General features: G+C 39.9%; 1 protein-coding gene across 1 annotated transcript in view; it reads left to right on the top strand.

The window, feature by feature from the left end:
- The window catches only part of pmepa1 (prostate transmembrane protein, androgen induced 1), a gene marked incomplete at its 3' end in the record, with an annotated part of 54947 nt that overhangs the window by 26276 nt on the left and 15970 nt on the right, over positions 1–12701 (top strand). The window contains 3 exon segments of the mRNA NM_001002580.1: positions 139–293; positions 1312–1365; positions 3108–3369. Coding sequence (NP_001002580.1) covers positions 139–293; positions 1312–1365; positions 3108–3369 — 471 coding nt within the window.

Genomic DNA, 12701 nt, shown 5'->3' on the forward strand with positions numbered 1-12701 from the left:
TTTCATGACTGCAGAGAAGTTTTGACTGCACAGATGAGTGTTATTGACACTGTCTCCTGTGTGTGTGTGTGTGTGTGTGTGTGTGTGTGTGTGTGTGTGTGTGTGTGTGTGTGTGTGTGTGTGTGTGTGTGTGTTCAGCCCAGCTGGAGTTTGTTCAGATTCTGGTGATCGTGGTGGTGATGATGATGATGGTGCTGGTAATCACGTGTTTGCTGAACCACTACAGACTCTCAGCGCGATCTCTGATGTCCAGACACACACACGAGCGCAGACGACACCTGCCCCTGCCCTCGGTAAGACACACACACACAAAAACAAGCAACACACTCAGTCGCACACACTCACACATACTCTTATACACACACACAAACAAAGGCACACACAGACTCATGGACAACACCTGTCCCAGCTGTCATTAAGACACACATTCACTCACACACACACGTGCGCACACACACACACACACACACACACACACACACACTGTCCTGTCTCACGGCTTCATTCACACACTTTGATGTTCGTCTCAGGCATCGCTTCACTGTGGAGTAACGCTTCTAATATTAGCTTCAGCTGGGTCACATTATCAGTGACTCAGTGTGTGTGTGTGTGTGTATGTGTGTGTGTGTGTAATCTGCACTATAGAAATCCTGACATCTAGTGGCGCACACACATGCATGCAATATGTCAAAACTAATGATACATTAATTATTATGATTCATGATGATAACTGTGTGTGTGTGTGTGTGTGTGTGTGTGTGTGTGTGTGTGTGTGTGTGTGTGTGTGTGTGTGTGTGTGTGTGTGTGTGTGTGTGTGTGTGTGTGTGTGTGTGTGTGTGTGTGTGTGTGTGTGTGTGTGTGTATGTGTGTGTGTGTGAGCGCACGTGCATGTATTAGTGTGTGTCTGACACCCCTATAAGCATCTGGAAACTGACAAATGATGCTTTTGTAAATGTAGATTGAACTGTTTTCATGGCAGCACATTAATAAAAATGCCCGTATATTTGTATGTATGCATGTATGTATATATATATATATATATATATATATATATATATATATATATATATATATATATATATATATATATATATATATATATATATATATGAATATGACATAATTATGAAACTATAAATCCAGAATGTTATAAGTTTAACATGCACATTGGCTAAATGAACAAGACAATGTTGATTTGAGTTGAAGGAATTGAGTTTTGTAAGCAGACAGAATAACAGCAGGCATAAACGGAGCACATCAGCATTATAAACTGTTGTTCTGTGTGTATAATGCTCTCCATCTCGTTCTCAGGAGGGCAGTCTGTGGTCTTCTGATGGGCCAGGCTCTTCTAGTGCCATGAGTGAGGTACGCTTCACTAAATCAATACCTGCAATCATACCAACACTTACAGGATGATCTGTTTACATGCAGAGTAAAAGGAAAATCTACCCAAAATTGCCTAATGTTCTGTGAACAGAGAGAATGACCAGTAGGCTTTCTGTTCAGCTTATGGACATTTAATGCAATGTAAGAAATTATACTGGACTTTATTGTAAATACCAATGGATTACTTGTAAAAAATAAGACTACACAATGTTCTGGCAGAAAATGAACAGTAGGTTTTCTTATATGTGCAATCCCTGTATATCATTTAAAGAAAATGAGTGAGGAATGTGTTACAGTCTTGTGTACAGTAGACAGTTGAAGTCAGAATTATTCACCCCCCTGAATTATCAGATCCCTGTGTATTTTTCCCCAATTTCTGTTTAACGAAGAGATTTTTTTCAATACATTTTTAAACATAATAGTGTATTAACTCATCTCTAATAACTGATTTATTTTATCTTTGTCATGATGACAGTAAATAATATTAGACTAGATATTCTTCAAGACACTTCTATACAGCTTAAAGTGACATTTAAAGGCTTCACTAGGGTAATTAGGGTAACTAGGCAGGTTAGGGTAATTAGGCAGGTTATTGTATAACGATGGTTTGTTCTGTAGACTATCATGGAAAAAAGTAGCTTAAAGCGGCTAATAATATTGACCTTAAAATAGTGTTTAAAAAAAATAAAAACTGCTTTTATTCTAGCTGAAATAAAGCAAATAAGATTTTCTCCAAAAGAAAAAATATTATCAGACATACTGTAAACATTTCCTGAATCTGTTAAACATCATTTAGGAAATAATTTAAAAAGAAAAAAAAATTAAAGGGGAGCAAATAATTCTGACTTCATCTGTATTTAAAGTGTCCCACCAGTGCTGATATACAGTCATATTGCACTGCTACTCGTGTGATACTGCATTTATACAACAGTTCACCGGTATAATCGTGTATATAAAAAAGAAGATGAAACATGGAGAGTCTAAAACCCTTGTGTACAATGAACTACTTTCTTCTGTCATTCATTCACATCTGTAGCTGACGTCAGAACAGCAGAAACTGCTGCTCATTCACCATCATCCCTGTAGAGCTAGTGTTTGAATGATTCTCTAGCGTAATGTCTGAAGTGAAGACAAAACAGCTAATGTTGCTCACATTTGAAGATTATAAAGCTGAAGAGCATGAAATGCCATCAGTCTACAGAGATCTCCCAATATTTCTCTGCTACAAATGAACACAATGTGGCATATTATTAGCTCCATACAGTAATAAAAATAGGAGACGAATTAGAAACAAACTGATGGCCATCCAAAAAGTAACTAAGAGTCACTAACCCGTTTAATAATGTTTTGATCAGCTGTAGTTAGAAATGATCCAGTTTTTCCTCCTCTATTTGCTTATTATGCGATCTCTGTCGCCATCTTGTGCGTGGACAACGTCAATCGTCTGTGCTCTGCTCTGTATGACAGGCTGATGGCCGCTAATGCGCTGTCTCTCTGAAATTATAAACATTTCAAATAGGCACTATCCTTATAAATAAAGCGCATAGTTGCAATCTAAACAACTACATTCTCAATCAAAAAATCCTCAAAAACTAATCATTAATTGCAGCCTTAGTGTAAACGAAATAAATATGAGTTCACACAATTTTAAATGACAAAATATTTTCTGTGTGTGTGTGTGTGTGTGTGTGTGTGTCTTTATGTATGTGTCTCTCCAACAGGTTTACACTCCTCGAGCGCCGGATAGAGTGCCGTCGTTCCTGCAGCGTGAGCGCGTGTCCCGCTTCCAGCCTACCTTCCCATTCCTCCCTCCAGTGATCGAGCTGCCTCCGACCATCGCTCTGTCTGACGGCGAGGAACCTCCGCCGTATCAGGGGCCATGCACGCTTCAGCTGCGGGACCGTGAGCAGCAGCTGGAGCTCAACCGGGAGTCTGTGCGCCCGCCGCCCAACCGCACAGTGTACGACAGCGCGCTCACACACACGGGCATCAGCGCCGGGCGCCTGCAGGGTCCTCCGCCTGCATACAGTGAGGTCATCGGACACTATTACCACCCGACGACGCTTCCGCAGGCTGCGGCGCTAGTGCATGGATTCATTCAGCTGAGCCGCGCGGACACACGCAGCAAAACACAGCCCAAAGCACAGCCGGTCTGAGCGCAGCGCTAATCGGAGGACTAGCAAAACATCCCGAGCGCTCGCCTTCATGATCGTCGGCTGAGGAGACTGTCTTAGACTTTATATAAATATTTACACGTTATTTGTCTTCGCTCTTAGTCTCTGCTACGTGCTGATGATCTCTGACAGCAAATGTGAACGCTTTGGTCTTCAGCACTAGTCTTCCTCTTGGATTCACTTTTACGCTTTATTTTATTTAATTTTTTCGTTTATTTTTACTTTGTTTGCTGTCAGAGAGGCTTTTGTGCCAATTCCGGTTAGAACTGTGGTGGGAAATCACTGGAGAAATCGACAATGCTCTTATTCTGAAGTTGTAAATGCATCACTGTTCTGTCGAGAATGGATTCTGAGCTTCGTTTATGACTGCAGATGCTGCTCTAGGCTAATTCATTAACAGCAGATAGCGCTCTAGGCTAGTGTTTAACAGCAGACGGTGCTCTAGGCTATTTTATAAACAGCAGACGGCGCTCTAGGCTAGTTTATAAACAGCACACGGCGCTCTAGGCTAGTTTATAAACAGCACACGGCGCTCTAAGCTAGTTTATAAACAGCAGACGGTGCTCTTGGCTAGTTTATAATCAGCAGACGGCGCTCTTGGCTAGTTCATAAACAGCAGATGGCACTCTTGGCTAGTTTATAAACAGCAGACGGTGCTTTACGCTAATTTATACCAGCAGATGGCGCTCTAGGCTAGTTTATAAACAGCAGACAGCGCTCTTGGCTAGTTTATAAACTGCAGACGGTGCTCTAGGCTAGTTTATACCAGCAGATGGCGCTCTAGTCTAGTTTATAAACAGCAGACAGAGCTCTAGGCTAGTTTATAATCAGCAGACAGCGCTCTTGGCTAGTTTATTCCATCAAATGGCGCTCTAGGCTAGTTTATAAAGAGCAGATGGCACTCTAGCCTAGTTTTGAACAGCAGACGGCGCTCTAGGCTAGTTTCATACACAGCAGATGGCGCTCTAGCCTAGTTTTGAACAGCAGATGGTGCTCTAGGCTAGTTAATAACAGCAGACGGCGCTCTAGGCTAGTTTGTTAACAGCAGAGGGCACTCTAGGCTAGTTCATAAACAGCAGATGGCGCTTTAGGCTAGTTTATACCAGCAGACTGCGCTCTAGCCTAGTTTTGAACAGCAGATGGTGCTCTAGGCTCATTTATAAATAGCAGAGTGCGCTGTAGCCTAGTTTTGAACAGCAGATAATGCTCTAGGCTAGTTTATAAATAGCAAACGGCGCTCTAGCCTAGTTTTGAACAGCATATAGTGCTCTAGGCTAGTTTATACCAGTAGATGGCGCTGAAGGCTAGTTTATAAACAGTAGAGGGCGCTCTTGCCTAGTTTTGAACAGCAGATGGTGCTCTAGGCTAGTTTATACCAGTAAGTGGCGCTGTAGGCTAGTTTATAAACAGTAGATGGCGCTCTATGCTAGTTAATGAAAAACAGAGGGCACTCTAGCCTAGTTTTGAACAGCAGATGGTGCTCTAGGCTAGTTTATAACAGCAGATGGCGCTCTATACTAATTTATAACATTATATGGCACTCTAGGCTAGTTTATAACAGCAGATTAATGTAAACACAGCTCACTTTAATCCACTTATATCTTTCTTAACTTTATGAATGATTATTTATTGTTCCAGTGGTGTTCATAAGGAATTGGAAGCACACAGTTTGTAAAGCACACAGCGCCATCTGTTGGTCAAAATAAGCTCAAAATCCAGTGGAGAATATTGATGTGTTTGAAAATCTCAGAGTTGATGCAGAATTGATTTCTCAGAAAAAATAATTGTCACAGCTTTAGCACAGCTTCACGCAGTATCATATGTGTGTGTGTATATAGGCTACTATATAAATATATACACATGTAAAGCTGAAAAACGAAAGCACGATTTTAGAATTATTTATATATAAATGTCTAAAATTGCACTATTTTTAATATTAGGCTCTTGACAGGCCTCAGCTTGTGATCAGTCCGCAAACAGTGTGTGTGTGTGTGTGTGTGTGTGTGTGTGTGTGTGTGTGTGTGTGTGCGCGTGTGTTCGTGCGTGCGTGCGTGCTTGCGTGCGTATGCATGTTATCCTGAACGCCTTTGCTTCACAGCTCGACTGAACAAATCTGAAATCAGCGGCGCTGAGATCAACCCTAACAGTTGTAGTAGTTGAACTAGAGAATTAGATTACGAGCGTAGTGTAACTTCAGAGCCCTGTGTTTGCCTTAAATTTATTCTAGATTCACAATCACTGATGTTTAGAGCAGATTCTAGAATAATAATGATGATAATAATGATTTCTTCTGTTCGGCTGTGATGCACCGGCTTGGCTTTGTCGCAGAGACGGCGTCTCTTAAAGCACTTTACTGACTGATGGGAAGAAAAAAACATGCCACAGCCGCCGGTTCATGCAGGAATAAACAACAACACAAACGCAAACGAATATGCAACAATCCCTCAGCGGACGACGACATCGGTAGAGCTGAAATCACATCATGGGAGTGTGAATCAAATGAAGCGACTCATTCGATTCACTGAGTCACTGAATCACTGAATCATTCACTCAACTCATTCACTCACACTGCACAAATGGTTTTCTTACTTGCGGTTTAAGTCTTGTTTATAGTCCAAACTTCAAAACATTCTGAAATCAAGAAGCATTTAGGACGAGTGACACGTATTGTTGATGTTAAACATGTGAGGATGTAGAGAAAGCACCCAGGGGGAGCAGAAAGCAAAGAGCATGTGTAAAGAACGCACATCAAGATGAAGCAGCAGCGAAATGTCTTATCTGTTTACTAATTTAACCAATATATATCACTAATTCAACACTTCTATCAAAGCAAATGTTAGCATTAAAGAAAATACGACTTGTGTTTTCTTTACCGCTACCAATTAGTTTGCTGGAAGTGCTGAATTAGTGATATATATTAGTTAAATTAGTAAAAAATAACGGAATAATAATAATAATATCGTTTTAATAGCATAAAGCCAACATAGTAAAGTGCTTTTTACTTAAAACAAGCAAAATAATCTGCCAATGGGGTCAGCAAAATAATCTAGTTTTCCCTCACCTCATTGGCTGATTATTCTGCATGTTTTAATAAGCACCTCACCTAATCTTGACTCATTATTTATCAAAACAAGACTATATTTTGTGTTGGTCTATAAAATGCTTCTTGATTTAAGAATTTGAAGATATTTACACTAAAAACAAGACTAAACTCTAAGTAAGAAAAGCTCTTTTGCAGTGTATTTGCTGCCAAATAGTGACTCTCAGCCGAACCCCCATGATTCACTCTGCCGTGTGCGTCCACAGGGAAAATATCGGGTCCGATTTTGCTGTGTTTGTTTATTTATTCCTGCAAAACCGAAGCCTGCTGGAGAGAGAGAATCTTTGGAATCTGTAATTTGCTTTACTAATGTAATCTTGTATATGTTTTGCCATTAATAATCAATATTATTACACCAGATTAATCCTGTTTTCTCCAGCCGCGGCGTGACATCTTCCTTTTCCACAGACGCCCGCTCTGTTTCCTCTAATGCCAGTGTGTCACACGACCGTCAGCCAATCAGGTGGCCAGGAAGTGACATTCGTATGTGTGATGATGATGATGATGATGATGATGATGAGGGTAGTATAGTGGAGAGAGTTGCAATATACCGACTGTTTGCCTTTTGATAATGTAGTTTGTTGTTTAGCTTTTAGTTGTTTTCTGTTATTATTGATTCTGCTTTAAAGGTCATTTCTGCAGGTTAGTTTCGGCTCCGTCTGTATCTGTGCCTTTATTCTCCATTTCCAGTGTCACACTGCTGAAAATGCGCTTCTTACTTACAGCTTTTGTCTTGGTTTCAGTCTAAATATCTAAAAATGATTAAATTAAGAAGCATTTTCTAGACAAGAAACAAACATTGTTTTATTTTCAGAAATAACGACTCGAAATACAGTGAGTTTCTCATTAAAACAAGCTAAATAATCTGACAATGAGGCAAGAGAAATAATATTATCTTAAAGTGAACGCTCCATTATTCTGCACACCTCATTTGGCTGATTATTTGTCTTGTTTTAAAGACAAACTCACTTAATTTTGACCCATTATTTCTGAAAAGATAAAGTATTTGTTGCTCCGCTAGAAAATGCTCCTTAATTTAAGAACTATCAGATATATGGACTTTAAAAAAAGAACACTTAAGTAAGAGAAGCATTTATTTTACAGTGCACGTGTGAAAATCACTCATTTCTGATGCTCTTCTGCTTTTAGATGAAACCAAACCACGGCTCTTTATCTGTATGTTGATTTTACAGGACAGTTCACCCAAAAATGTGCTAATTTGACTCAATTTTATTCCTCTGTCAAACACAAAACTAGATATTCTGAGGGGAAATGCAGACATTAGCTGCGCTTCCATCCAAAGATGTGGATTAGATTTATGCACAAGACTGAAATATCGCATAAAACATTAGTGAATAATGGACAACACGGTGGCTCAGTGGTTAGCACTTAGGCCTCACAGTAAGAACACTGCTTTGAGTCTCGGCTGGGTCAGTTGGTGTTTCTGTGTGGAGTTTGCATGTTCTCCCCGTGTTGGTGTGGGTTTCCTCCAGGTGCTCCGGTTTCCCCCACAAGTCCAAACACATGCGCTATAGGGGAACTGATCAACTATATTGGCTGTGGTGTATGGGTGTTTCCCAGTACTGTGTTGCAGCTGGAAGGCCATCCGCTGTTTAAAACATATGCTGGATTAGTTGGTGGTTTATTCCGCTGTGGTGACCCCTGATAAATAAAGGGACTAAGCTGAAGGAAAATGAATAAATGAATGCACATTAGTGAATACAGCAGCATAATCAGAAACATTTATCCTACTCAATTTCTGAGTTTTTTTCAGAATTAAGATTTTTTTATTAATTAATTCAGAATTAGTTTATGCAATATTCCAAAATGCACATTAAAATATGTGGATGGAAGCAAAGCTATTGACGTGCATAATAAACACACAAAATTCTACAGAAGTCAAATTTAGTGTGAACTGTCCCTTTCCCAGTTTGCCTCCCCATCACTCAGAGTAACCCAGACTCCTCTGCGTTGTTAATCAAGTAACTGAAGGCTGAATTGAAGAGGAATTTCCAAAGAAGGAGCCTGTTTCTTTCTCTCAGACGCTGTGCTGTTATTATGATGTCTTGTTTTCCTGACAGCGCATGTCTCCTGTTATTGACTCCTCTGTTTTATTTATATCAGATCCTGAAAAGTGTTACCGGATGTTTATCTCTGACTGTGTCTTTTACAGGTTATGTTATACAATCTGATGCATTTCAAGTAGCTGCCAATTAAGCAAATAAAATATTTTATAGCATAATGCCTCTGCTTTTATTTGTCTTATTCGCGTTCACTTGTTTTCTTGTGTGCTTATTTTGATGGCGCATTGGGTTCTCCCTGTGTTGGCGTGGGTTTCCTCTTTATTTAAAAAAAATCTTTATTTTATTTTTTATTGTTTTTTCGTTGAAAATAATGTGGAAATCCAGCTATATGATATATTTATATATTATTCTCATCATCATACAGGTTGTGTGACTATTTGTGTAATTTAATCGTTTCCTATAGTTTTAGATAATTTATACATGTATTTAATTTATTAATTTATTATATTACCTAATTTATCATGCAATTTTTTCTTTTATATATATATATATATATATATATATATATATATATATATATATATTATATATATATATATAAGAAAAAATGTATGATAAAATAAGTAATAATATAAATAATAATGTTTAATTATCATTTCTAGAACTTACTGTTTAATATCTGCTCTGTCTTAGATGGGATGCAGCTGTTATTTACTTTATTTTGAACTCTTATTTATTAAATTACCCATTTAAATTGTCTTTTACTAACGTCTACACCTACTCCTCACTCCTCTAGAAGGGATACAGCTGCTGATATTTGCATTCTAGCATTTCTGTGAACATGTACAACAATCTTTCATATGTTTACAATACTGTGAGGTTTGAGGTAGGAGTGGATGTTAATAAAGTAAAATTTAATAGGTATTTTAATAAATAATATTTATAATACTCAGCATATAAATACTGTTTTCATATTACTGTGAGGGTTGGTGGTCTCGAACTCTGCACAGTTCAGCTCTAACCACCTCCAACTCACACCAGCATAATAGTCTCTAGTGTCTTGATCAGCTTGATTAGTGGATCAGCTGTGTTTGATAGGGTTGGAGCTAAACTGTGCAGAGCTGCGGCCCTCCAGGAATCCAGTTTGAGACCTGTGGTGTTGACGTTAATATGTGCAGTTTATTAGGCCGCAGCTGTATCCTGCAGATCCACTGCGGATCTGCAGTGTTTGAGCTGTAGGTCCAGCAGGTGGCGCTGTACGACATCACATCAGCTCATGTGTTTCTGTCAGCTTCATTTTTCGGTCCAGCAGGTGTCAGACAGACTCATTTTACCTCTTCATTATGACAAATCTGCTGTTCCTCATATCAGGTGGGTCTGCATGCTTTACTAATCTCATTCAGAGCAGGGGTGTCCAGACTCGGTCCTGGAGAACCAGTGTCCTGCTGAGTTTAACTCCAACCCCAATCAGACACAGCTGGCCTAGCTAATCAGGCTCTTACTAGGCAGTCTAGAAACATCCTTGCAGGTGTGTTGAAGCAAATTGGAGCTAAAATCTGCAGGACACCGGCCCTCCAGGACTGAGTTTGGACACCCCTGATTTAGAGGATTCTCTTAAGGGCAATGGAGGAGGCGATGGCATTGTTTTGAATGTTTATGATGTGAAAGTCATCTGTGGGTTTACCAAAAGCAGTGTTATGACTGATTATTGCCTAGTGTGTCTGAGATATATATATATATATAAATAAGTGCCTGATTAATTCACACAGTTTTGGACATGACCAGAGCTCTTGGCTGAGGCTGCACTGATCTGTGAACAGCTGTGATGCACTCATTATCTGCTGTCAGGGTCCAGATTTGAGAGTTTTCTTGGCTATAAAATGCTTCAATTGTATGAGTGATCATCTGGCACATCTGGATGATGAACTGACAGCATTTAGGGCCTCCTCCCAGAAAACCCGGGAGAGATTCAGCTGAAGTTCTGATTCTCAGTCCATTCATTCATTCTCTTGTCGGCTTAGTCCCTTTATTTATCCGGGGTCGCCACAGGGGAATGAACCGCCAACATATCCAGCAAGTTTTTGCGCAGCGGATGCCCTTCCAGCTGCAACCCATCTCTGGAAAACATCCACACACACACATTCACACACACACTCATACACTACAGACAATTTAGCCGACCCAGTTCACCTGTACCACATGTGTTTGGACTGTGGGGGAAACCGGAGCACCCGGAGGAAACCCACGCGAATGCAGGGAGAACATGCAAACTCCACACAGAAACGCCAACTGAGCCGAGGATCAAATCAGCGACCCGGTGACCTTCTTGCTGTGGGGTGACACCCACTGCGCCACTGCTTCACCAATTCTCAGTCCATTTTAATCTTATTTAGGAAAGATTCATAAGCTGAACTGAGTGAATCATATAAATATAAGATACGGCCTCTTGACAAGGTTTCAGCTTTGATGACCAGATCTATCCTGTGAGGCGTTGTTGTGGGAATAGGGTTGTGTGTGTTCTTGCAAAGTCATCTAGTTGGAGGTACCGAAAATGTTCTGATCTCTGTGAACTAAATACAGAAATCAGCTGCTTTATTCACTCATTCATATTTATCAGGGGTCACCACAGCGGAATGAACCGCAGACTATTCCAGCATATGGTTTACACAGCCCTTCCAGCTGCAACCCAACAATGGGAAACACCCATACACACTCATTCTCACACACTCATACACTACGGCCAGTGTAGTTGATCAGTTCCCCTATAGCGCATGTGTTTGGACTGTGGGGGAAACCGGAACACCCGGAGGAAACCCATGCCAACATGAGGAGAACATGCAAACTCCACACAGAAACTCGAACCAGCTATCTTCTTGCTGTAAGGTGACAGTGTGACACCACTGAGCTACCATGATACCTGAAATCAGCTGCTGGAAGCAGACTTGCCCAATCTTCCCCCAACTCTCGTATCCCCTAATCTTCAACACTGGTCAGTTTCGGTCACTTTTAGCTGGTTAGATTAATGATTGTTGATAATGCAGCGGGTGAGCCACCCAGAGTTGTCTTATTCGAGTCCACGTCTCCAGGGTTCAGATGTGAGCGCAGGGTTGGTGGTAAAGTTTATCAGGGAGAAGAGCAAAGTACTACATGCAGTAGAGCCTGACTCAATCTGACACCAACTAGACTGAGGAGAAGTGAACAGGATAATATCTCGTCTACATTTCATGCTCAATAGGAGCTTGTAAGGTTTGCAGGCCTAACACACCAGCCGACCTGTCTGCAAAGCACCTTCCTGTGATTCAGTGTTCATTTACCACCACAGATGAATAAAATAATGTCATTTATACACCTAAAAAAGATTTAGAAGGAAGTATGTGCAGGCATTGAAATGCATACAAATACCCTGCAGCACATTCATATTCATCATTTATACTGTGTGTGCTAAAGATCCTTGATTAACTGTTCATGTGCAAATGTTCTGTTATTTCTAGTGAATTCACTGCCAGATTAACTGTTGACTTTCTCCTACTGTTTTGATAATTGAATGCAGAATTAACCAGAAATCATTTAGTAATCATTCAAAACTGTAATGTAGATGTCTGAAGTATAGGGAACTATTAAGTGTGTGAGGGTTTTAATGATTATAGAGAAATAAAATGCACAGAAATAATTCAAAAATGTGGCTGTATTTGGAAATCTCTCTTATTTAATATACAAGTTCATATAATTGAATTTCACAAATATTAAGAGATGGAATTTACATGCAAAATAACATTTATATATACATCATTCATTCATTTTCTTGTCGGCTTAGTCCCTTTATTAATCTGGGGTCACGCCACAGCGGAATGAACCACCAACTTATCCAGTAAGTTTTTACGCAGCGGATGCCCTTCCAGCCACAACCCATCTCTAGAAAAAAAAAAAATATATATATATATATAAACTTGTGTGTGTGTGTGTTCATAAATGGACGTTTTGATGGTTTAAATGAGACAGAAAGGCTCTTTTCCAGAT

The sequence above is a fragment of the Danio rerio genome, chromosome 6, assembly GCF_049306965.1.
Source record: "Danio rerio strain Tuebingen ecotype United States chromosome 6, GRCz12tu, whole genome shotgun sequence".
Taxonomy (NCBI): Eukaryota; Metazoa; Chordata; class Actinopteri; order Cypriniformes; family Danionidae; genus Danio; species Danio rerio.